This window comes from Lethenteron reissneri, chromosome 41 (genome assembly GCF_015708825.2).
Source record: "Lethenteron reissneri isolate LAM-NWPU_2019-01 chromosome 41, ASM1570882v1, whole genome shotgun sequence".
Taxonomy (NCBI): Eukaryota; Metazoa; Chordata; class Hyperoartia; order Petromyzontiformes; family Petromyzontidae; genus Lethenteron; species Lethenteron reissneri.
Genome location: NC_083819.1, coordinates 9,997,741 through 10,024,348, shown reverse-complemented (window position 1 = coordinate 10,024,348; position 26,608 = coordinate 9,997,741). Strand labels below are relative to the sequence as shown.

General features: G+C 51.4%; 1 protein-coding gene across 1 annotated transcript in view; it reads left to right on the top strand.

The window, feature by feature from the left end:
* Positions 1–26,608, top strand: part of AQR (aquarius intron-binding spliceosomal factor) — a 37,404-nt gene extending 10,796 nt beyond the window's left edge. Inside the window, exons 12-36 of the mRNA XM_061568447.1 lie at positions 448–564; positions 1,687–1,800; positions 2,520–2,623; positions 3,941–4,043; positions 4,843–4,963; positions 6,439–6,580; positions 6,837–7,015; positions 8,021–8,188; positions 8,422–8,591; positions 9,671–9,912; positions 10,932–11,081; positions 11,511–11,580; positions 12,804–12,914; positions 13,318–13,427; positions 13,826–13,961; positions 14,560–14,784; positions 15,833–15,970; positions 17,582–17,653; positions 18,539–18,726; positions 19,681–19,852; positions 20,506–20,676; positions 21,169–21,254; positions 22,171–22,345; positions 22,812–22,925; positions 24,145–26,608. Of these exons, the coding sequence (XP_061424431.1) occupies positions 448–564; positions 1,687–1,800; positions 2,520–2,623; positions 3,941–4,043; positions 4,843–4,963; positions 6,439–6,580; positions 6,837–7,015; positions 8,021–8,188; positions 8,422–8,591; positions 9,671–9,912; positions 10,932–11,081; positions 11,511–11,580; positions 12,804–12,914; positions 13,318–13,427; positions 13,826–13,961; positions 14,560–14,784; positions 15,833–15,970; positions 17,582–17,653; positions 18,539–18,726; positions 19,681–19,852; positions 20,506–20,676; positions 21,169–21,254; positions 22,171–22,345; positions 22,812–22,925; positions 24,145–25,113 (4,347 nt within the window). The 3' untranslated portion in view covers positions 25,114–26,608. The remainder of the gene's footprint in view (positions 1–447; positions 565–1,686; positions 1,801–2,519; positions 2,624–3,940; positions 4,044–4,842; positions 4,964–6,438; positions 6,581–6,836; positions 7,016–8,020; positions 8,189–8,421; positions 8,592–9,670; positions 9,913–10,931; positions 11,082–11,510; positions 11,581–12,803; positions 12,915–13,317; positions 13,428–13,825; positions 13,962–14,559; positions 14,785–15,832; positions 15,971–17,581; positions 17,654–18,538; positions 18,727–19,680; positions 19,853–20,505; positions 20,677–21,168; positions 21,255–22,170; positions 22,346–22,811; positions 22,926–24,144) is intronic.

Genomic DNA, 26,608 nt, shown 5'->3' with positions numbered 1-26,608 from the left:
GGCTCCGCCCTTAGCCACGACCACCTTCGAGAACCCTCGAGCACGATCTCGGCCCGGACACGTGACCACCCCGAGCCCCCACTCGGGGGCCCTGTTTAGACTTTACCGGTCACGTGTCCTTCGGGGTCAACCAGAGTGCCATGGCCCTTAGTAACCCCAATCCCATGGCCGGCACTCTCACACCCTACCCTGTAGGGGTCGGCACTGCACGTAGAGCGTGGTGCCATCCAGCACTCCCAGTCAGTGCTCACCGAGCCCCTCTAGGGCCGGTACTGCACCCACATACACGTGGTGCCCGTGATGTCAATACATCGCACGCCGTGCCTCTCTAGGACCGGCATTACACAGTGACATTTGTAACATTTGCTTTAAAAAAAAAATGACAAAACATCTCACGGTTGTTCTACACTTAAACTTCACCCGGTGGCCACTCGTGGGTTTTCTCAGGCCCTGCTGCCCACACGCCGCTGGTTCAACACGCTGCTGGACGACTCGCACCTGGTGGTGCTGAGCCACCTGTCCGAGCTGGCGCAGCGCCCCAAGGAAGGGAAGCTGTTCATACAGGTGAGCAGCGGCCGTCCGCTTGTGAACAAGTTTTTACCCCCCACCAGCCCCTGTGCCACCAAAACCGCATGGCGTACGTATATACAGTAGAACCCCTCTTAACGACCACCGCTGTTAACGACTAATCGCTTAACGATGTGCCTCCATAGAGCCTAGTGTGTAGTGTATAGTGTAGTGCCTCAGTGTAGTGTAGAGTGTATAGTAGTCTAGTGTATAATCGGGTAGAGGAGAACCCCTCTTAACGACCAACGCTGTTAACGACTAATCGCTTAACGATGTGCCTCCATAGAGCCCAGTGTCTTCGCTTGCCGACTATTCCCCTGTTAACGATGAGCTGTTGTAAGTACAATAAATATTTATTAATGCATTTGCAGTGACATCGCGGACGTCACTGTGTAATGCCGGCCCTCGAGAGGCACGGCGTGCGATGTACTCACATCGCGGACACCCCGTATATGTGGGTGTAGTGCCGGCCTTGAAGGGGCTCAGTGAGCGCTGATGGGTAGCGCTGAGTGGCACCACGTTCGGCGTGTAGTGCCGACCCCTACAGGATGGGGTGTGGGAGTGTCAGCCATGGAATGGGGTTACTATAGGTCGTGGCACTCTGGTTGACCCCGGAGGACACGTGACTGACTAGTAAAGTCTACACAGGGCCGCCAAGTGGGGGGCTAGGGGTGGTCACGTGTCGGGGGGAGATCCTGCTGGAGGATTCGAGAAGGTGGTCGTGGCCAAGGGCGGAGCCAGCCACGGCCAGTGAGGATATAGGCCGGGTCCCCAGAGGGACCGGGGTTCAGCGTTGCTGTTGTCATCCTGAAGAATCTACATTCGACGTCCGAGAAGATGATTCATTACGAATTAAGCTGTAGTGTAAAAGTTTTGTTGCCATTCGGGACTTATCCTGTAGAAAACTGGCCTAATTGATCGGCGCGGAAGAGTAGGTCCATTACCGCTAGATGAGCCTAATGGATCACATTAAATAATGTTTCTCATTCTGTATTTTTCTTTCCGTGATTATAATTTGCGGGCAGTTTTCACAACTCTGAAAAAATGAATTCTTACGCAAATAATGTTTGTCCATCTGATTGTATTGCACGTGGGGTTGCCTGGTCCATTTGCTTACAGCTGTTGGAGATGCTGCAGTTTTACTCTGGCTTTGAGATCAATGACCAGTCCGGAAACGCCCTGACCGACCATGACATGACCAACATGCACTACGACCGCCTCACCTCTCTACAGGTATGCACATGCCTCCCATATGCAGATACTCGCCTCCCTAAAGTTCAAAATTAGAATATATAGACTGCAGGAGGAATCCAGTGAGCTCTGAAGCTTTTTTTTTACAGATGTCCAGTAGGGGCACGGGGTCAGCAAGTTACAGCGGTGTGGAGACGCCTTCATCTAGCAGTGGGTAGACGGTGGTTCGTGACGGTGACGACAGTGAGTAATGTTATAGACCAGAGACCCGCACAAGTTTTGACCCTGACTGAAGTCCCGTCGGCAAAGTGCGACATGTTAATCCGCCGTCGCTTGGTGCCTCGATATTGCACAACAGCAGCCTTGCCTAGGATTCAACTTGCTCGGTCATTGTCGGCAAGATCCAACCCCCATTATACCGTGGCCATTGGTCGCACTTGTATTATGACCGGGAGTCTTGTACAAGGTACTTATCTTTATCAGCAAAGATTCTGCCTCTTTAAACCAATGTGGAAATATGTTGCCCTGTACGCAAGTTAGTCAACCAGCAGGTCGCGCGTGGGGGTCGAGTGCAGGTCGTTGGATCTCTTTCACCGTGAACGAGTCGGCCAGTGCTCCCTATGCTGGAGGCGATTTCTGGCAGCGGTGGCCTGAGTGAGCAAGTGCAGGGCTGCAGCTTTACGCCGATGCAGTCGGCGACATCAGCCTTCGATGGTGCCTTTGGATCGCTACAGAGTGTCACGCGTGTGTCGTATGTGCAGCGCGTCGCGTTCGCCAACTTCCCGGAGCTGCGCGACTTTGCGCTGTCCAACGTTGCCTCCATCGACACGAGGGACTCCCTGCTGAAGCACTTCGGAGAGCTCTCGTGAGATGCACATCCCCACCCGCACCATGCCAGCGAGCAAACCTACCTATGCTCACACTTTTTAAATGTGTATGTGTATGTCTGCGTAGGGAGTGGTAGTGTAGCGGTTAGCGCGCTCGCTAGCGACCCGGCGGCCCGAGTTCGATTCCCACTCACGGCCAACACCAGTGACGATTATCTAAACCGGTCCTGGGCCTCCACTAGGTCGACTCAGCCTCAAATGAGTACCCGGTGCGGTATGTAAACATCGCCACTAGGGAGAGAAAGGCGGCCGGGCGTGGTGCTGGCCACTCACCCCCTCGTGTGCCGTCCCGCCCTTCATTGGTGCTCGCTAACAGCACTTGCCCCAACAGTCTGTTCAGGCTATACTGGGAAGCTTTGTCTTTTTAGGGAGTGGTAGTGTAGCGGTTAGCGCGCTGCGCGACGAACCCGGTGACCCGAGTTCGACGACCAACACCAGTAACAGTGATCTGAACTGGTCCTGGGCCTCCCCGAGGTGTTGTGTGTAATGGTTGCCACTTCGTGAGACAAAGGTGTGGTGCTGGCCAATCCCCTGTATTGGTGCTCGCTCACAGCACTTGCCCCAAAAGTCTGTTGAGGCAATATGGGGGATCTTTGTCATTGTATTTAAAAGATATTTAAATTTACAATTGTGCCCTTGGGCGTCATGTCACGGGAGGCACCGCAGTTTTTAAATGACAGAGGGAGTTGGTGTCTGTTGTTTACAATCAATTTATTTATTTAATTAGCAGTTTTCTATTTTAATTAAAGATATCTATTTTAGAAAAAAAAAATGTCAGTCATCACAATATACTGGTAGGAACCTCCTGGTTACACCAGCCCACAGGGGATTATTGTGTCCATCCGTCGTGCAGGGAGGGGCTGGGTGGGGAGGTAGGAGGGGCTGGGTGGGGAGGTGCTGGGTGGAGGGTGGGAGGGGTGGGGCTGGGTGGGGAGGGGCTGGTCACCCCGTGGTGCCCTTATAAAACTCAACGTTTAACCTACTCACGCCGGCTTGTGCCCGCCCTCACAGTCGGGCATATTTGCAGAATACACCACGCCGCCGTTGACCCTGGCCATTGACCGAGCAACCCAATGTTCCTACCACCTCCCTCCGCAGGAATGTGTTACCGCACACATGTCTGTCATCTGTTGGTGTGAGCAGGCTGTAGTGTCGTGCTCAAATGATGTGGTGCGTTAACTTTTTTTAAACGAAACAACATGTGACACTGTAAACTAGGTACGTATCATAGGCTGACTTAATGTGCTGTGGCCCCCGTCGGTTTCTCCTCCTCGGTGTGTTCCCAACGTCACTAGCACGGAGCTTCTGCACCGGATGGCGGCACGGCTCAACTTACTGCCGCCTCTGTCGGATGGAGAGAGCAGCTCCTACAGCAAGGAATTCCTCGTTGAGATGATGGTGCGTGCGTGCGTCCGCCTGCGTGCGTACCCTGTAGTGGAGAGCGGTGGTGCAGTGGTTGGCGCACTGCGCTACGAACCCGGCTTCCCGAGTTCGATTCCCGCTCACGGCCTACACCGGTGACGATTATCTGAACCTGTCATGGGCCTCCGCTAGGTCGACTTGGCCTCAAATGAGGAGCTGGTGCAGTGTTTAGCGAACATTGCTGCTGGGGAGACAAAGGCGGTCTGGTGTTGTGCTGGCCACCCACCCCCTCGTGTGTCATGCCGCCCTCAATTTAGATGCTCGTTAACAGCACTAGCCTCAAACAAAGTCTGTAAGGCTGTACGGGGGAATCGTTGTCCTTGTAGGATGTTAGAGGGGTTTCTCTATAGCTCCCTCTTGTGGAGGCACTGCCACCAGCAGCGGTGTGAGCAAGCAGTTGCAGGGCTGCAACCTTAACTCATGGTGAACACAGTTCTAATGTAAACTACACATCCTTACGTTGCACCCATGGGAAGAAAACAAGCATACTTCACATGGTAGCTAAAACTAAACTACTAAACTATTTGTTTTTTACCAGGCAAGGCCAACTAACCTCTGTAGCTCTTTTTCAGAAGCCACCTAACAATCGCAAATGATAGCTCAACGAAGTGGCTTTATCACCGTGTGGAAATTTATAGCAGCCAAAGACTCTGAACACATGATGATGATTCTAAAGTAGCATCCGAGCGTTGTCCCGAGTGGTGTGCTCCGGTCCAGTCTCGGCCGTGTTGGGAGTCCACGCCAAGTCTCTCCCATTTGTTGCTCGTGTGCCCAGGTCTCGCGTCACGAACGCCGCATCTCACAGATCCAGGCGCTCAACGAGATGCCCCTCTACCCCACGGAGAAGATCATCTGGAACGAGAACATCGTGCCCACCGAGTACTTCTCGGGCGACGGTAGTGGCCGCTTTATCCTTCTCCTCCTCTTCCTCCTCCCATTGTCCACGTTCACGGAAGCGCTTGTCCAGAGCCAGCTTTGTGTGGTTGTTCGCTCATGAACTTCTCCCATTGGCCAGAAAACGTGTTTGAATCGTGTGAGGGCGGGCGTGTCGATGGCTGGCTGCTGGCTGGGCTCCTCTCTCTACCACAACAATAACTAAATTGTTAGTGGCCGTTGGGCAGTTGCCACCGAAAACTAGCTGGGTAACTGGCTACATGGGATTGTAACAAATAAACGTTGGGTTGAATTAAAATGGCAGAACAAGATTAGAAGCCGTTTAACAATAGCGGCACCAAAGAGGTGGGAGTAACCAATACAGAAGAATGACACGAATCATTTAAAATCGTGTTAACTTTTCAATTTGTGCTCCCAGTAATGACATACTTTTAGGAGAATTTTCTTTAAATCCTAGCGTTTATAAAAAAAAAACCTACATATTAGCTTGGCATTTTTGTTACAAAAAAAGCAGATTACTCTTCGTGCTCAGAGCACAGGAGCGATGTGAAACGAATGTGAACATGACAGCTGTCTCTTATTTTTCGTTGAGAACGACTGGTTCTCTACTCGTTCGTATAAACAAAACCTTATATTTGTATATTGAACTTTAAACGCGCCATACGTTGCCATACGTGCTCATCGGAATGCATGAGCAGCAGTAGTTTACACGGACAAATAAAAGTAAACTCCGATTTAAAGCTTTCGTGACTGCAGGGATCCATCTTCTTGGTTCTTTCGGTAAAGTCACGTAGGGAAGTAATAAAATAATAAAAATAAAACATAATAAAATAAAATAATTCTCACGACGTTTCGGCTACAACGCACCTGAAGACGGCTGCTTGCGTTGTAGCCGAAACGTCGTGAGAATTATTTTATTTTATTATGTTTTATTTTTATTATTTTATTACTTCCCTACATGACTTTACCGAAAGAACCAAGAAGAAAAGTAAACTCATTCCATCATCCGTAACACTATTCAGAGCAGAGAGAGACAGCATGACGATTGGCTGATCCTGCCATTAGAGGTTGTACTTTGCACATGTGGTGCCTTGGAAACGCCGTGAAATTTGAGAAAAGTCTACATTAAACTTATTAACATTGTTTCAACATTGCAAGTTCTTCTGATTTCCTCGTGTGTGTTTAAGGCACTGCACTAGACAACCTTGTCAAAGTATAAGTCCCGTCTACTGTGACGAAGGGCTTTTGCCCCCACCCCCGCATAAAAGCCTACTTTATATTTCCCTTTCATAACACGGGGTTAATGTTGATGACGGTGGCGAGTATTTTATTTGTTTGTATGTTGAACTTCTTTCGCACCGTAAGTAACCAGCCGTGGCTAATTGGAGATGCAGGGGGAAGGACAAGTAAATGCGTGGACAGACCTTGCCCCTGGCCTGTGCTCTTGACAGCAATTGGTGCCCGTATTGTTTTGCAGGCTGCCTGGCGCTGCCCAAGCTGAACCTGCAGTTCCTGACGCTGCACGACTACCTCCTGCGGAACTTCAACCTCTTCCGGCTCGAGTCGACGTACGAGATCCGGCAGGACGTGGAGGATGCCGTCAGCCGCATGAAGCCCTGGTGAGCGTCAGCGCCGATATCTCTATCGATGGCCCGCGGTGCCATCCCGGACTGCGATTGGGACACCGGACTGTGGAATAAAAATGAGGGCCATTATGGTTAAATAAGAGGATGTGAAATAATGAATCGCAATCGGTTCTCAATCGTCAACAGCCACGCGTTCTCGCATGCCCCCCCATGTACAATCGGTCTGTATGTTCGCGTTTATCGACGTGTACGTACTTGTCCGTCCGTGTGGGTGGGCTGGTGCGTGCAGGCGTGTGGAGGATGGCACCACGATGTTTGGCGGCTGGGCGCGCATGGCTCAGACCATCGGGGCCTTCTCCGTGGTGGAGGTGGCCAAGCCGCACATCGGCGAGAACCACCCGTCGCGCGTGCGAGCCGACATCACGCTGCACCTTAACATGCGGCAGCACATCAAGGCCGAGTGGGAGGGTACGATCGCACGCGCACACGCACACACGCTCGCGCACGCACTCGCGCACCCACCCACACATGCTTGTACATACTCGCATGCACGCACACCAATACCAATATCCGCCATTCGCCACTAAGTGGTGGTGACGTCACCATGGCGCCTGTGCCAGGCCACGTGTACTTGGAGGCCACGTGCAGTGTCGAAGGCTCGCTGACAGGAGGTCACGGGATAGACCCAGGTGCCATGGGTTGGCTGACGCACACACACATGCTCGCACACAAAGACAAAAATGCCCCCCCCCTCAATAGCCTTAACAGACTTTAGGGCAAGTGCTGTTAATGAGCACCTATGATGGCCGGCACGGCACACGAGGGGATTGATCGGCCATAGTATAGTGGGAATCGAACTCGGGTCGCCGGGTTTTGTAGCGCACCACGCGAGCCACTACACTGCCGCTCCCCACGTATGCAGCCACCGCCATTCGCAGCTATTTTGCGGAGCTCGTACCAGGTTTGGGGTGCTTCAAAGCCACGTGATGTACCGAAGGCTCACTGGCAGGAGGTCACAGGACAAGAGCCCAGGTGTTATCGGTTAAATGACCGAGTTGACTGCCAAGATGACTGCCAGTTGTTATAGAGACAGTAGTTTTGAGTTGATTTAATAAAGGTAAAATACTCTCTACACATCACGATTATCATTCGTCAATGATCTATTTAGTGCCGGGTGAAGGCCTCCCGAAACCATTGCCATCAATCACGTTCTCGCCCTTACGCACGAGTCGATCATTCATCGCTCCACATTCTATCCAAATCTCAAAGTTGCTCATCCTGCTCTGCCTTACACGCCGCGGTCACTGCTGCTAAGTCATTTGGCTTTAGCCCTTTCCCCCCTGCGCTGCACGATCTCACAACACGAACGACAACTTGGACCGTGCGAGAGGCACTGTTGTGACGGCGACGCGAGGGGGCGAAGTTTAACGCGGCGTGCGCCAATGTTCCCCCCTCACCTCCCGCTGCCCGCAGGCCTGCGCAAGCACGACGTGTGCTTCCTGGTGACGGTGCGCGGCACGCAGCCCTGGGGCACGCGCTACACCCCGGCGCGGCCCTTCCTGGAGCAGCTGGACCTGGCGTGCGTGCGCGGCTGCGAGGTGCAGGGCCTGCTGGATGACAAGGGTCGCGTCATAGAGGACGGTGCGTTGCCGGCACCCACCGCTTGCTCCCTCCTCCAACACCTCCTCCCCGCTGCACCCTCCCGGTCCACCCTTCCCCACCAACCCCCTCCTGGATCCTTACCAGGCTTGTTTGGCAAGATGGGCACCGTGGTGACGATTCTGATAATCGATTCTGATAATCGTCACTGGTGTTTACCATGAGCGGCACGCTTATCGCGAGACTGCTGCTCCCTCACGCACAACCACACACAGGTCCCGAGCCTCGGCCACAGCTCAAGGGAGACACGCGCACGATCCGCGTGTGGCTCGACCCCAACCAGTACCAGCAGGACATGGCGGCCGTGATCCAGCACCACGCCGACGACGTCTACGAGAACTTCAACCTCCTGCTGCGCCGCAAGCCCAAGGAGAACAACTTCAAGGTGACGTGAACAATGACCCCCCCACCACCTCACTGGTGGCGCCAAGTTGGCACCACTGAGCGCTCATCGGTTGATTCTTGGTGCCCGCGATCCAAAACGTCAGGGTTGTTCGATCGTGAAGGACATTGGGGGGACGCTGTTATGCGGTCTGGCGGGAGCGGGGTTTTTGCCGCTTGTGCGGCGGTTTGCAGTTCGAATCCGGCAGGCCGCCCTGGTTATCACTGCGAGTGTATTCGCCGTAAAATGCTACGCGGCCCACAATGGACCTGCTCCCCTTGCCATCCGAACACCGCTCACTTATATACTCGCCATCTCTTATGTTTACACCGATGACACAATTTGTTTTAATGTATGTTTTTGTGTACGTATCTTTCTCCGGTTGCGTGCCCTTGTAGTGTGCTTTGCATTTTAATGTTAAATAAAATATTGCTTTGGCTAAAAAATATAGATATATTTCAAACTGCACGCCGTCTGCTTCACAGCTGACGTTTAAGATTCGCTGACGTCATCTGAAACGAGAAGGCCATTGTGTGCTGGTGTCACGGTCCAAATTTGACCAAATTCTAATAATTACCTGAAAATTACTCAATTGGGATAGCAACGTCGCCCCTACTGTGAAACTACCGCACGCCAAAACGTAGCTCCTTCGCGATAGTCTTGCGCTATAACAGTGCCGCACTTATAACACAAAGTGCTTGTCACTAATGAGCCACAGTGCCTTGCTGATCTCGTCAAGGAGCATAAACCATCACGCAAACTCCAGTCATCCTCGCAGCGGCTTTTAGCTAGCCATCAAACAAATACGATCACTGCATCGGGCGCTTTCACATGCGCTTCTGCGGCCATCTGAAACGTTCTTCCGATGTGCGGAAGCCACTAGAGCTAAGCACTTTTAAATCATTTATTTTAAACTGCTTTTTGTGTTTAGTTTCTTGTCCTTCCCCCGCACCTCTGATTAACACGCTTGGCTACGTACGGTGCGAAAGAAGTTCAACATACATACACAAACGGTAATTGTACTGTTACTTGGTTATTATCGGTTATCATTCATTGACGTGTACGTGGTTGGCACTTCCCAGGCCGTGCTGGAGACGATCCGTGACCTCATGAACACGGAGTGCGTGGTGCCCGACTGGCTGCACGACATCATCCTGGGCTATGGCGACCCGGGCAGCGCCCACTACTCGAAGATGCCCAACCAGATCCGCACGCTCAACTTCAACGACACCTTCCTCAGCATGGAACACCTGAAGGCCGGCTTCCCCGGCCACACCGTGCGTGTCGTGGGCGACCACCCGCCACCACACAAACCGCCCTTCAGGTGGGTGGGGGGTGCGTCGTGCCGCTCAAAAGAGACGCAACGCCGTTGGGCGACTCGGTCGTGTTCAAGTTTAATTTATTAGGTATAGCCCTGTGAGCCATGCGGCTCTTGAATCGGGTACAACCGCAACAAACAAAATATGAACAGAGAACATCTTAAAGCGACGACGCCCAACAGAAACATCCTGGAATAAACCAGCAAATATTCCAAAATAAAGTATTAAAACGCTGTGCAAAAATTACTGGTGCAAGCCAACAATAACAACCATAAGACAATTTAGTGTTGGGGGGAGGGGGAGAGATCATTATGGCCGTGTTTGGTAACTGAGCAGGCGCCGCTAAGTGTTACTGTGTTTATTATTGGCCACTCATTTATACCAAATTGTATAATGGAGTCAACTGTAAGTACGTATAAACAAACAAAAATGCTCAATAGCGAGTTCAGAGCAGGATTGCTGTGAGACTGAGGACAAAGCAGGCAGCTAAGTCTTCGCAGACCGTTTGAAATGTAGCAACATTCTGCGCGTACCTCTCTAGTGTCGGTGGTCTGGCACTACGTAGCGCGCTCGTAAACGCTCTAGTCCGGCGGGTAGCAAATAGGGAATTAGTAGACATTTAGTAACTTGCGAAACTCGCGAATCCAGAACTCGCGTGTAGTGAGGCTTTACTGTAATAATAAACATAAATTCTAACGCGCGTATATATCTCACGAATTGGACACGTGGTTCGATCGAAAACTTGAAGGTGCGGACCTAGAGCTCAAAGTCCCTCGTACTTCGGCCTGAACTGGTGAGAGCCTGAACTGGTGAGAGCCTGGACAGGTTGAGAATATCCTTTGGTATCCTTGGTCAAACAAGCATTGAACCACGATTATCTCTTGGATGGGCCCTGAACTGGTAGTGAACAATTCCGCATTCTCACGCCATGGGCCAGCACAACCTAGCATTTTGCACCCGCTGACGTCTGCTGCACCTTCATCTCTGCGTTAACACCTCCGTCGATGGCGCTGTCCGCACACAGGATCACCTTCCCGCAGAAGAAGGATGGCAAGAAGAGGAGGGCGGGCAACGCGGGAGAAACCGCCTCCGATGGAGAGGACAGCCTCACGCTGCTCGTGGAGCCGTACGTGCCGCCAAACCCAGGGCCGTACCCCTACAACCAGCCCAAGCGGTCAGTCTCCTGCACGCTTCTTTGTGGCACTTTCCCCTTGTGCGAAGCAGGTTCGTGGCCGTACGTGATTCTGATGTTGTCGAGGTCGCTGGAATGTGTGGCGATGTGTGCCTGTGTTTATGTTGAACTTCTTTTGCACTGCATGTAACCAACCGTGCTAATCGGAGGTGTGGTGTGTGGTGGAAGGACAACAAACTAAATCCAAAAATCAGTTCTAAAGAAATTCGTTTTCAACATAGATTTATAAGTGCATAGCTTCAGTGATTTCCTAATATGGGAAGGAAGAGCGTTCCAGACGGCCACAAAAGTGCATCTGAAAGTACGCGATGCAGTCTTTGTTCGATGGCTTTCCAAAATACCACTGCGAGGATGACTGGAGTTCGCGTGATGGATGACATTTGTGCTGTTGCCTTTTCGTGTTGCCTGTAGGAACACGATTCAGTTCACCCCGACGCAAATTGAGGCCATCCGTGCAGGCATGCAGCCTGGGCTCACCATGGTAAGGCCCCTTATCTGGCTCCACTACTTTCATCGCCATTCATTGTCATTGTTGTGTGTTAATGGCAGGCGGTGCGGTAGCGTAGTTGTTAGCGCACTTCCCTAAGAACCCAGCAACCTGAGTTTCAGGTGGTGATTTATTTGAACTGGTTTTGAGCCATCCCCTAGCTAGTTGCAGCCTCAGATGAGTTCAGGGGGTCTTCGATGTACGTCACCCCGATATACGTTGTTTCGCACTCATGTCGCTGACTTTTTGAGGAACACGACGTAAATTTTCCCTCACACTCAATGTCGTCACAGCGTTTTCGACTGTTCAGCTGAAAAGAGTCTAAAACATTGTGCGTGGGCGCGTAGCGGCTCGCGGCGCTGCGCTACGAGCCTGGCAACCCGACTTTGATTGCCGCTCACAGCCAACACCAGTGGCGATTATCGTTTTCAATTATCGGTTTGGACTCGGTGCAGCTGAATTTTGGGTGGGGGGGGTGTAGAGGTACTGTACAACTCGTGCATCTACCGCCATCTCTTCTCAGTCCCATCATGTCCTTTCACGTGCATACCGAGTGCTCATTGTAATTGGCGTGGACTTTATTGCAAATAATTGTCGCAACCCTTCAACAGAACTCATCCACTCAAGGTAAGATCGTAAAAATTATAGCTGTCAGGTTAAATCTTTTTAAAATGCTGTTGGAGATTCCGTGCTTTTTTACACTCAAAATGGCTTTCTGTTTGAGTCATTGAATAAAAAAAGTCACAAATATTTTCTACTACAAAAGTAGAACTTTTAAAGTGCACAGGACTGGTTCTAAATACTCATAAAAATATATTCTTGGGTCTTTCGGTAAAGTCACTTAGATAGGTTCGTTCAAAGAAAATAACTAAAAATTTGAAATTAGACTGTTACTCTAAATGCAAAGATAACCTGATTTCCAAGTTCAACCTCCTTTCCAAGAAGAAGCCAGATCCACATATCAAAAAGTTAGACGTTGACAAGATTGTTATCAATCAGAGTAACAGTCCAATTTCAGATGTTTTGTTATTTTCTTTGAAGGGAGACAAAGGAGGCCTGGCATAGTGCTGGCCACCCACCCCCTTGTTTGTCGTTCCAGCCTTCATAGGTGCTCGCCTAACAGCACTTGCTCGTACACGCTGTTAAGGCTATACGGGGGGATCTTTGTTATGGCAACAACAGTGCTCAGTGAATGGCGCGATGCCCCTTCTGTGCAGGTGGTGGGGCCCCCGGGTACAGGCAAGACGGATGTGGCTGTGCAAATCATCTCAAACCTCTACCACAACTTTCCCGAGCAGCGAACGCTCATCGTTACGCACTCCAATCAGGTGAGGAACGTCGGAACGTCAGCGCTGCTGGGGACTGCCCCGCACGCCTGCCCCCTCTGTGTTTAGTTTGTTGTCCTTCCCCCGCACCTCCGATTAGCACTGTTGGCTATGTATGATGCGAAAGAAGTTCAAATGTACACACCTGCCCTATGTGTCTCCGCTAATGTGTTCTGTAGTTGTCACTTGTGAACTTGGTTGCGTCTGTAACTGTCAAATAGTAACGGTTAGTCGTGATGAGACTGTTTGGCAGTCTTGGGGACAGCCTTCGACTACAACGGCCGCGGGATCTGGCAGAAGGAAATGGCGGCGATGTGCGGTTTGCGTCGGCAGCGTTGGTTGGCTGTCATGTGACCTTGACCGTCACTTGACTTCGACTCGACCTTCCTCTCTTGTTAACCCGTAGGCCCTGAACCAACTCTTCGAGAAGATCATGCAGCTTGACATTGACGAGAGGCACCTCCTGCGTATGGGTCACGGCGAGGAGGAGCTGGAGACTGAGAAGGACTTCAGCAGGTGATGCCACTGTCCGTCACCTGCCTCCTGGCGCCACCTGCCATGGCAAAACCACAGGCTGTCTTCCGGGACCGCACTAGGGAAACAAAGGCAGCCGGGCATGGTGCTGACCACCCACCCCCTCTTGTGCCATGCCGGCCTTCATAGGTGTTTGCTAGCGGCACTTGCTCCAACAGTCTGCTGAGGCTATATGGGGAATCTTTGTCTTTGTAAATCATAACACCTGGCCTGTCACATGACTTCCTGCAAGCGATCCTTCGACACTTCACGTGGCTTCAGTGCGCATCTATCCTGGCACAAGCACTGTGGTGACGTCACACTGCTGTTACCTTGTTACCGTTATGTATATTTACATGTGTACATGCATGTTTGTGTGCGCACGTGTTTTCTGCATGCAGGTATGGCCGCGTGAACTACATACTGGCGCGGAGGCTGGAGCTGCTGCACGAGGTCGGACGCCTGCAGGAGAGTCTGGGCGTCCCAGGAGACGTCTCCTACACGTGCGAGACTGCCGGACACTTCTTCCTCTACCAGGTACGCACTTCGTCCTCGCTAGTGCTCATCGGCAAGCCGCGTCCGGCTACGGGCCGCTTGGCACACCCGTAATGTGCGTGCGTGTGCGTGTGTGCAGTCTCGCGGTTAGTGTGCTATGTTACGAACCCGGCGACCCGAGTTCGATTCCCGCTTGTGGACAACACCAGTGACGATGATCTAAACCTGTCCTAAGCCTCCCCTAGGTCGACTCGGCCTCAATTGAGTACCCATTGCGATGTGTAAAAACATCGCCACTAGGGAGACACACGCGGCTGGGCATGGTGTTGGCCACCCACCCCCTCGTGTTCCGTGTCAGCCTTTGTAGGTGTTCTTTCTAACAGCACCTGCCCCAACAATCCATTCAAGCTATATGGGGGACTTTTGTGTTTGGGTTTGCCTGCGTGTGCATGCATTTAGATCTCACTTGCTTTCTTACGTGCACGCATGCATGCCTGCCGGCTGGCCTGCATACGTGCGTGTGTGTGTATGTGTGTGCATGTACGTGTGTGTGTATGTGTGTGCATGTACGTGTGTGTGTATGTGTGTGCATGTACGTGTGTGTGTGTGCATGTACGTGTGTGTGAATGTGCGTGTCCAGGTGATGTCGCGCTGGGAGGAGTTTCAGAGCAAGGTGCGCCCGGCCAGCGGTGGTGACAAAGGTGGCACGGCCGAAGCGGCCGCCGCCATCGCCGCCCACTTCCCGTTCGATTGCTACTTCGCCAACGCCCCCCAGCCGCTCTTCCACGGCCGCTCGTACAAGGAGGACCTGGAAATCGCCGAGGGATGCTTCCGCCACCTGCGCAAGATTTTCACGCAGCTGGAGGTGAGAGCTTCCCCCCCGTCAAGCGCTGTTGTTCGTCAGTCTGCTCTGGCTTCCGTCTATTTTTTTGATCTCTTTCCGATTTAAGAACGCGGCAACAGATTCTTTAGTGCCGCTTCAGTTACCTGAAATTCCCGTCTGTCGTGCGTCATATGCGTGCTGATTAGTTTGTAGCGCGGTGGGATATTCCCACCGTTGATTGTGGATATTCAATTACAGTGATACCTCGGTTCACAGACGCTTCTGTTCACGAACAACTTGGTTCACGAACAGAAAAGTTCATAAAAATATGCTCCGGTTCACGAACTCCGCTTCGGTTCACGAACAGGAGCCGCGGCCATTTTAATGCTATTTCCAGGCTGTCACGTGGTCGTGACTTCCTGTAGGAAGATCGTGGAGAGAAGAAGAGACACAGAAAGAAGTACTGTGAGTACTGTGAAGACAATTTCAGTGACTTTTTGCTTTTTGGTGTGCTTTTTAGCACATACAGTACTGTACTGTACTACTGTACTGTACTGTACAATACTGTACTTACTGTATTGTACAGTTCACCCGTTTGAGTGCTTACTGAAGTCATCTCAAGCAAGGTTAGTGTTCTTTCTTTATACATTACTATACTGTACAGTACTAATGTGTATTGTAATTTGTTTCATATTTTTGTGCTTCAAAAACCAAAAAAAAAGGTCAGAACGGGTTAACCGGATTTACATTGAACCCTATGGGAAAATGTGCCTCGGTTCACAACCAATTCGGTTCGCGACCAGAGTCGGTTCACGAATTAAGTTCGTGAACCGAGGTATCACTGTAGTTTCCGCAGGGCGAACTCGCGCCCCAGGTCCTATTAGTTGTGGGTCGCTTGGTCAACCGTAGCAGGTACTAGAATTCACAGCGGGTAGTAACCACAGCCCTCTCGCAATTAGCCTCAACCGTAGTGAGAGCTCGACTGGACGTGGTGTACTGGGTTGGAGGAAACGTTTTCCGGAATCAGCAAACGCGATCTGCACCTGACCTCAGAGCGGCGTCGGTAACGATGCCGTGCTTTTGTACGCAGGAGTTCCGGGCGTTTGAGCTGCTGCGCAGCGGCCTCGACCGCTCCAAGTACCTCCTGGTGAAGGAGGCGAAGGTCATTGCCATGACCTGCACGCACGCCGCCCTCAAGCGCCACGACCTCGTGCAACTCGGCTTCAAGGTGCCAACGACGCCGCCTTGACCATGCCGCTTGTTCACCCTTTGCCCCCCCCCCCCCCCGCCATGCGCAGCCTGTTTTTAAACGACGACATGAATTTCGTTTCTACGAAAGATGAACAAATATCAGCAGTCACATCAGAAGGCATCCTCATTCCCGGGTAACATCAGCATGTCAGAGGGATGTGTGGGACGTGCCCTCTGGGTAGGCTTTTCTCCTTGGAACATTGAGGAGGCGATACACCATCTTCACGCACACATTGTATGGTTGCACTCATTGCACACAAAGTGCTTGGCACAAATGAATCACGATACCTTGCTGATCTCGTCAAGGAACAATAAACTATCACACAAACTCCGGTCATCGTCGCAGAGGCTTTTGGCTAGCCATCAAACAAAGACGGTCAGATGCATTTCTGCAGCTGTCTGGAACGCTCTTCCTTCCGATATTAGGAAACCACTGGAGCTATGCACTTTTCATTCATCCATATTTAAGAACTAATTTCTTTGCAACTGCTGTGTACGGCGCGAAAGAAGTTGGACATACATAGTTCAGGTGTACCAGGTTATTTTTCTAACCCAGGCGTGGGATGGGAACTTGGGGCGAGAGGGGTGGAGGGAAGGAGAAAGAGGGGAGTAGAGGGGGGGGCATTATGAAGATAACAAGCCATAAAGTAAAAAAAGAGGGACATAAGGCCCGCATTCGCTCATCTTCCCTCTAGGATCGACCATCTTGCAAGGTACGCTGAGGAAAGAGTAAGTTCTAGAGAGCCTATCCATCACCTTTTGTTTTGGTGTTTCAGGTGATTTCTACAACTTATTAATGTGACCCGTATCCTGAGGGTGGTGTGCAGAATGGTGAGAATATTTACTTTTAGAGAGGCAGTCAGTCAAGGACTTGAGCCTAGATTTAATGGCTCGTGGGAAGGGAACTTATGAGGGCAACAAGAGGAGAAAAACCGACTTCCCACTGAGTGATGGTTGACTGGCAGGTTTGACAAAAAGCCTTAGCCGCGAAAGCCCAGAGTGTGTGGAAGGGGGGAGGGGCGTGAGATGAGAGAAGCAGGGGTGTGGTGTCCGTGAAGGATCTTAAAGACGGGGAGCTATGGTCTCGAAGTTGATCAAGTGATAAGCGCACTGCTGTATTTATGTACAATGAACTTCTTTCGCACCCTACGTAGCCAACTGTGCTAATCGGAGGCGCATTGCTCTCATCAACCCGGCGGCCTGAGTTTGATTCCTGGTCACGGCTAATATCAGTGGCGAGCGGTATCAGAATCGGTCCTCCGCCTTCCATTCACCAACCCTTCATGAACCAATGTGGTCCAGTATGGTTGTAAAACTCTCATGACTAACACAACTTGGGGGGGGTTGCCTTCATCCAGAAGTGCATTGCCGAAGAGCTTGAACGTTACTTTCATGTCACTTGTGGTGGCACTCGGTCCTGTGGCTGGGAACGACGATTGTGAGGTCAAGCCGATTTCAAATGCCAATTTAGCCGTAGATTTATACACAGCTTTGACAATGAAGCGCAATAGGATGTGGTTGTGTTGAGCCAAAAACTGTGGCATTATTTACCGCGGATTTATCTTGTCCCTGTGTCTGTTTTTTACAGTATGACAACATCCTCATGGAAGAGGCGGCACAGATCTTGGAAATTGAGACATTCATCCCCCTGCTCCTGCAGGTAAGGAGCCGGTGCCCGTAGGAGGCAGTACAGTAAGTAGGGTGCTGGGAGGCTATCTCTGCGAGCGTGGCGGATGTTTTTGAATGTTCGAGCGCATGGGATTTTTACATTTACTCTGGTTTCCTCCTGCAACCCCAGAGGAGAATTGGACAGACACCTCAAAGCAGGTCCATCCTGATAATGATTCTCAAGACTCGGTAAATGGATGTGTGTGTGTATATATATTAATGTAATTTACTCAAGCCCGGATTAGCCCGGATTGATGATGGATGAGTCAATCCCCGGCCAGTGCTCTCACCCCAGCACCGCCTGGCTAGAGTCCAGAGTAGGACTAGGTATTATAACACAGAACGCTTCACGAAGAATGTAAGGCTCTGCTTTAGGAGAATCTTGCTAGGAGTCTTTGGCCAGTGCTGCTACGGTACTCAAAGATTTTTTTGTTTGTTAATTTTTGCATTTGGGAGACAAACCAGAGTTCCCAGAGAGAAAAAAAAACTGGCACAACACTAAACGTGAGCACAAACACTGAATGCGCGGTTCGCCACACGCTTGTCGCACCTTGTAACACAGCCACGTGTGGTATGGCATCACACTCTGCCAGGGCTTTATTTCTCATCGACTGTTTTCTCGGTCGCTGGTAAATTGAAGTAGGCGACTGACCAGTGGCCACAGCCGTAGCCAAGAGGTCCACCAAACGTGGTATCAGCTGCAGTTTTCCCCGAGTCGCCTATCGGGACGTGGCGAGCCGACACGAAGCGATGGGTCGAACCACGGCACAGGGCACTACGCGATGCAGCCAGACAGACGGACGCCGGGTCCCCCATTTGTGCATCGCCCACCCGCACGGGAGAAGGAGACGTGACACGCGACTACTCGTGCCCACAGAACCCTCAGGATGGATTCAGCCGCCTCAAGCGCTGGATCATGATTGGCGACCACCACCAGCTGCCGCCCGTCATCAAAAACATGGCCTTCCAGAAGTACTCGAACATGGAGCAGTCGCTCTTCACGCGCTTCGTACGCCTCGGCGTGCCCACGGTGGACCTAGACGCCCAGGGCAGAGCGCGCTCCAGGTGAGACGCGCCCAGCGGCTGCGCGACGAGAGGCGAAAGAGAGAGTTTGGGCATCTGATGCGTATTTTAAGATTGAGTTGACCTAAGGGGCGGGCGGTCCAGGACGGGTTTTGATGTCACTCGCCGCCCATTTTAAGTTGTGATACAGAAATCGACGAACCCGGGTCGCCGGCTCACTGGCGCAGAGGGGTAACCACTACCCCATCGCTTCCCGCAGACACGGGCATGGTGATGCACAGTGGTGCATGTGTGCACAGAGACAAAGATCCCCCATGTAGCCTGCACAGACTATTGTAGTAAGTGCCGTTAGCTAGCACCAATAAATGGCGACACAGGTGCACAAGAGGGTGGTGTGGCCAGAACGTCACTCAACCGCCTTTGTCTCCCCTGTGTTCATTTTTAAACACCGCACCAAGTACTCATTTCAGGCTGTGATTGACCTCAGGAAGCCCCAGGACCGTTTCAGATATTTGTCACTGATGGCAATCAGCTCGTGCGCACTCCTGTGGCCGGGTTCATAGCGCAGTGCACAAACCACGAGGCCACCGCTCCCCTGTCTTTGTATTTGCGCACATGCACAAAGACAAAGATTCCCCGTATAACCTTAACAGACTGTTGGGGCAAGTGCTGTTAGCGAGCACCTATTAAGGCTGGCACGGCACACGAGGGGGTGGATGGCCAGCACCAAGTACTCATTTGAGGCTGAGTCGACCTAGGGTAGGCCCAGGACTGATTCAGAAAATCATCACTGGTGTTGGCCGTGAGCAGGAATCGAACTCGGGTCGCCAGGTTTGTAGCGCAGAGTGCTAACCGCTGCACTACCGATCCCAAACTCACACACTCGTCCACACACCCACCCACTCACTCATCAGCCCACCTCTTCTTTAGCCCATGTTACTCACTCACACGCAGACACGCGCTGACGCGTAACGTCCTGTGTGCGTGCGTTCACAGCCTGTGCAACCTGTACAACTGGCGCTACAAGCGGCTGGGAAATCTGCCTCACGTGCAGCTGCTGCCCGAGTTCCGCTTCGCCAACGCGGGCCTCTGCTATGACTTCCAGCTCGTCAACGTCGAGGACTTCAACGGCGTGGGCGAGTCCGAGCCCAACCCCTACTTCTACCAGGTGGGTTACATCGCACTGGCCGCTGTCCCCCTCACCGCCGTAGAGCTATGTCGAAGCTGGGTTAACACGTAGTAGTAGTAGCCTTTCGCGAGCAATAGTAATCCATAATAGAACTTTTTTTTTGTTCAATCGCGAAAATATGAAATGTGTCGTTGATTCCGACGCAACCCGACGCGGCCAATTAGTAAGGTTTGTCACTTAAACGAAACGTGCCAATTAGTTACTACTTCAGCACACTGGTGTGTGTTGGAGAGTAAATCCACAACATTTACAATTTGAGTACGACGTTTCGCCGGTAATTATAACAACCAGGCTCATCAGGCGACAGCCAAAATTGATGTGGAGAATACCTCCTGTGGAAGCTATCGCCGTGCACTGTTGAAAGTCAAATCCACCACCATGGAGCGCGATTGAAATTACATTAATTTCCGCCGAGCACTGGTGGTGCCACCTGCCGGTCATGTCAGTCTTTTAACCCATTACGTCTGGGCTCGTGTCGCAACCTCACAGCGAGCTTCTGGTATCATCAAACGCGCCTATCGCTGGCACAAGCGCTGCGTGGACGTCACCGTCGCTTGGTGGCGAACATCAGTTTGCCAGGGCCGCTGTTGTCTTTGTCGTTGTTGTGCTGTGTGTGCGTGTTCACCGCACAGAACCTGGCGGAGGCAGAGTACGCGGTGGCACTCTTCATGTACATGCGCCTGCTCGGGTACCCGGCCGACAGGATCAGCATCCTCACGACCTACAATGGGCAGAAGCACCTGATCCGCGACGTCGTCAACCAGCGCTGCGGAGAGAACCCACTCTTCGGCCGCCCCAGCAAGGTGCCGGAACAGCCTCCCCCGCCCCCCTCCCCGGCACAGCCGCCCCTTCTGGGGTCCCACCAGGGGGGGCCCCCGTCCCTCCGCACCGCCGCCCCTCTCTCCCGCTACCGAGCGCCTGTGCCCTCCTCTGTCGAGATTTCATACCATCGATGGTAATTGGCAGTGCGCTGGTCACACAGCGAGTCTTCGTTTAAAGATAAATTGTTAAGATTTAAAATAGTTGCGTTCATCCCATCGCGTGTCTAAAAATCTATTATTTACCATTTGTACCAACCATAAAGTACATTGTATACCATTGTGGTTGAAGGGAACTAGACAGAAAATACAAACAATGTGTTATAAATAAGACGTAGAAAATATATTTACTTATTTTTAAATGCACCAGTACATCTCAAGACTCTCTCTCATCATGGACTGTGTGTTACTTATAGGATTGCTTGTTGAGATGCTGTCTGTAACCAATGTCCCTGTTGCTACATTTGCGCGCTACAGGTGACGACCGTGGACAGATTCCAGGGTCAGCAGAACGACTACATTATTCTTTCCTTGGTCAGGACTAAAGCAGTGGGTCACCTGAGGTGAGATTCTCATGACTGCATCCTTGCACCTTATCGTTAAACCCAGCACTTTGCCAGCCCAGGCATCTCATGTGTTTCAAAACTAAACTGAACTGTTTTTTATTTTACCGGGTTAGGCCCACTGAGCTATGAAGCCACATGGCCACAAATGATAGCCCAATGAAGTGGCTTATCGTGTGGAAATGTATAACAGCCAAACACTCTAAACGCATGTATTCTAAATGTGGAGGGAAAAACCGGAGGACCTGCAGAAAAATCCACGCGACCACGGGGAGACATGCAAACTCCAAAGACACAGGCGTCAGGTCGGGATTGAACCCACGACCTATTTACCGGGCAAGGTAGTTAATATCTTGCCAATGTGCATGTGAGAATGCCGTCTCTCTATTGAACGTGTAACTTGAAGCGATGAACGCAGGCGGCTTTGTGTTGTCTTGCGTGTAAGGATGTAAGCAGAGCGCTCTCGACGCTCAAGCAGCGCCCTGTGCAGATGGGGGGAAAAGAGGATCCTGCACTGAGCCGAAGTGACACGGGAGATGTGGGGTGCAGTGGTCATCGTGAGAGACAGACACAGAAAGAGACTTAGAGAAGGGCACATAGCCATGGAGAGAGACAGACAGAGAGATGCAGAAATAGAAAGATAGATGTGCAGATGACGAGGTGCAGGGACAGACAGGGGAGAAACACGCAGAGAAACATTGTGCACGTGCCACTTATCCACAAAGACTGCCTTCACATGCGCCGACTTCATTCGCGTTCACGCAACACTGGCAACTCGTCTCGATTTTCCGGCATCTCCCACCACACAGAGCAGTGCCGAGTAATCAAATCGGTCGTCCGCCACCCTGTTATAAGCAGCGGGCATTTACTGAGCGTTCACGTGAACGGTGTGCGCCGTGCCACCTCACGGCTGCAGGGACGTGCGCCGTCTGGTGGTGGCGATGTCGCGTGCCCGCCTCGGCCTCTATGTCTTCGCCCGGGCGTCGCTCTTCCGCAACTGCTTCGAGCTGACGCCGGCCTTCAACCAGCTCACGGCACGGCCGCTCCAGCTGCACCTGTACCCGGACGAGAGCTGCCCGACTCAGCGGCCGGTATGCACGCGCCCCGCCGTTGGATGTCACTGTTGTTATTGTGAGCGAGCTTTTGGCCGTGTGTGCTCAATTTGCTTCTCCGAGATACATATTTTTGCAAGCATTTTTTTTTCATTGTCGTTAAAGAACCCAAAATGACGAATGGGAATTTCAAAAGGAGGGAAAAACAGAAGATCACGCCCAACATGCCAGGGCGTAACGCACCCTCGAAATTAGTAAATGAACGAGGGTGTCCGGGGTCACTGCCCTAGCGCAGTAGAGGTAACGATCGGGAACAGTGAATATAAGGGGGCGGGGGGGGGGAATGGGAGAAAGGGGAGAGGGGGGGAAGAATTACCCAAAATAAAATAACAAAGTTTGTCTTGTTATCTCCCAGTAACAACGGTTACCATGTGATTTTAACCACGCACTGATGTCAATGGAGCGTTCGTCGTGCGCGCTCACCGCCGCGCCGTGCGCATTGCAGAACGGCGAGGCGGCACGCTGTCCGCCGCTCATAGTCAAGGACATGCCGGAGATGGCCACCTTCGTGTACAACATGTACTTCCGGGTCCTGCAGCACTACCAGCAATACTACCAGGTGATGCCTCCTGTAGCAGCGGGGTCCCGCTTCTTTGTCACCATCCTCCGCCTTCATGGCGCTCCTTCATCCTGCTCCATGTTTTCACCATTCAATCATTTCTGGAGTTGGACAAACTGGTGTAGGTTCCAGAGCTTGGGCAACTGTTGGCGCTGGGTCGGGGCTGCATTTCGGCTCCTCCTCTGGTTTCCCCCATGTGTCTGAATCTAAAGCGAAAAGCGGTGCGCGTTATACGTTTCTGTATTGGTATTTATCGTGCATCGCACGCGCGCTCGTTGTGATCTAGCATCGTAATTCTCGTTTATTGTCAATCGCGGCCCGTCACGCCGCTTCCAGCCGACTTGCGTGACTCGGATGCCCACGTGACCGCAAACACGCCGAGCATCGGCAACTCACGTGATTAATTAAAAAAATTATAAAAATAGACGACACATTGTACGACTACACCCCCCCCCCCACCCATTATCCTGGCTGCCCCCTCACCTTTGTATTTAGTTTGTTGTCCTTCCCCCGCACTTCCAATTCGCACGGTTGGCTACGTACGGTGCAAAAGAAGTCCAACATATACGTACATACATACCCCATGTCGAGGTTTTACTCCACTTGCGCTATGCTTACCTACTTCCTGAATCCTCTCATCACACCTCATTATGTCTTCGTCTTGGTTCTTGGTTTTCATTCCTTGTCTTCGTGCTTCTCCGTCACGCTGCATAAGACTTCCCCGTCACGTTTTATCGGGAGCTGTACGGTTTTTCTCGCAGGCTTTTGCACGTTTTCCCAGCACGCACGTGCCTTCTCCACGCTTTACCGCCCTTCCGAATGCTTCTGCATTACGATTCATCACAGTGTCTTTGTGCCTCCTCACCACGCAACATCAATAATAATAATAATCTAGGTTTATGTAGCGTTAACTGGTGCTCACCGCTCTAGCGCTTGAACGCTTCAGCGCTTCTTTGCATGTTATCCCTTAATCGGTATTCAACGTGCATCTTCATCAGTCTTTTCCCAGTTCGTCACACTACACCACCATGTTTCAACATGGCGCTTCATTCATCACAGTACTTTAGCGCCACGTTACTTCATCCAGCATTTACCCCGCGCTTCTTCATCACACTTCGTCGCACGGTTAACACGTCCGTCACATTCCTTCATCGTGCTTCTTCACTCGAGGAATTCACATAAAATTAATGAATGAATGAACGATGTTCTGTTGTTCCAGCCTCTCGCTCAGCCACCCAGGTCCAGGGTCCCAGCCCAGCCTCCTGTACAGCAAGCGAAGGAAGACGCCGCCAAGGATGGATCAGACGGGGAAGCCACGGGAACCACCGATGCCATGGAAACTGACTCCCCAGCAGCTTTAACCATGGAAACGCCAAGCACCGTCTCCGGGGATGTAGAACCCATGGATACGAGTGAGGCGGCTGCCACGGATAGTAAAGAGGATGGTGGCGGTGATGGTGGCGGTGATGGTGGCGGTGATGGTGGCGGTGATGGTGGCGGTGATGGTGATCAGGAGGAGAAGCATAAGAAGATGCCGGAACATCCGGGGCGGGACAGCGACAGCGACGACAGCGAGGGTGAGGCGGATGAAACCGCAGTTGCCAAAGAAGCGGTTGTGAAGGCAAAAGGTGCTGATGGAGCCGTTACTAAAGAAGCGGTTGCCGAGGTAACAGATGGCAAGGAAATGGTGAAAAAAGCAGAGGTTTCGAAGGCAGTTTCTACTGAGACAACTGCTTCCAAGGAAGCGGTTGCTGAATCAGCAGCCGCCAAGGAAGCCGTTGCCGAGACAACTGCTTCCAAGGAATCTGTTACCGAGGAAGCGGTTGCCAAGGAAGCTGTAGCTGAGAGAACTGCTTCCAAGGAATCTGTTACCGAGGCAACAGTTGCCAAGGAATTTATCGCCGAGACGGCTGCCAAGGAAGCTGTAGCCGAGACAACAGTTGCCAAGGAAGATGTCGCCCCGACAAAGGTTGCCAAGCAAGATGTCACTGAGGCAACAGTTGTCAAGGAATCCGTTGCTGAGGATGCAATTGCCATGGCAGTCGTTGCTAAAGAAGATGTTGCCAGGGAAGCCATCGTCACGGATACAGAGACCATGGATACGGCGGAGGGGCTGGTGGAGAGGCGGGGGGACCAAGAGGGTGAATCTGTGGAGGCACAAGAGGGGACAGGGCAGCAGAAGAGCTAAGTGTGGGTGAGAGAGGGATGAGAAAGGAAACGAGCAGGAGGGGTTGAACTTCTTTCGCACCGTACGTAGCCAACCACGCGAATCAGAGGTGCGGGGGAAGGACAACAAACTAAACACAAAAATAAGTTCTAAAGAAATTAGTTTTCAAACTAGATTTAAAAGTGCACAGCTCCCATTACCTTCCTAATATCAGAAGGAAGAGCACTCCAGACGGCTGCGGAACGCTTCTGAAAGCATGCGATGCAGTGACCGTCTTTGTCCGATGGCCAACCAAAAGCCGTTGCAAGTGACCGGAGTTTGCGTGATGGTTGTTTATGCTCCTTGACGAGATCAGCAAGGTAGTGAGTGCATCCGTCGCCTTCCAAGAGTCACTTGACATTTCAGACACTTGCTCATTTGTGCTGCGCTCCATGCTCAAATGGGCAATGTTCATCTGCTTTGGTGGCCCTGGGCTCGAAATTCCACGTTCCCATGGTATGGAAGGATAGTCTCCTCCTAAGTGAAATACTGGTTACTTCCCTCAAAGTTGTACTCATTTATTAAACTTAGAGAGATGATGGGCTGGATCGATTGGAGACCTCCTGCAGATGTTACCACAGCTCTTAATCATGGTGCCAACTGGTCAAAAGGTAATCCAGAGAGTATGAGGCAGGGTCGGTGGCTTGAAGATTGATGAATGTGTACCGTGTGTGAAACGCTGGCCAGCTGGGGACTGAGGTTTTTGCTCTAAGATATCCATCGATAAGAAAGAAAACAAAATATAAGCTTTACAAAGGCAATGTTTTGGGCAAATGGACATTTTTCGTAGCACGCCTTCATTGTGTCACGAAGAAGCCCCATTTGCCCAGAACATCACCTGGTTATATATTTTTTTCTTTTCATGACTCTTGGTGTTATTGGCGGATGCGGTGAATTTTTTTTTGTAATCGTTTTTGTGCAGCACTGCCAACGCAGCATCACCAAATCATCTGCAAGAAGTTGCGGCAAGATTTCTGATGGGTCGAGGCATACGGCGGGATTCTGACCACTGTCGCCTCGTGTGCGCGTGTGGGTTTTCTCTGCGCACGAACATAACCGAACGATCATTTTAAAATCTCCAAAGTGAGGATTCTCTGGATAAATGGACCCTGCTGTGTTATAAACTAAAACCGGTAAAATATAATATCTTTGTTCAGTTATTTGTAATTCCGTTTAGCGTGAACAGATCAGGCCTCATAACAACTGAATTGAGACGTTCATGTAACGTATTTGTGGTACAGGATTGCACAACTTGCTTCATTGTAAAGTACAACAAAAATGGCAGTGCACGAACAGCTGCACTTGAGTAGACGTTTTGTTAAGCAGGCATATAGGGTGCACATTTACCACGAGCCCACTCATTTTGATGTTGCTCAATGTTGTACCCTGTTGTCATACATTCGGCTTGTCATGAAAGTCAAATGAGTTGTTATTGTCACCTGCTTAACTTTTGTAGTAAATGATTTTTACATTGTAA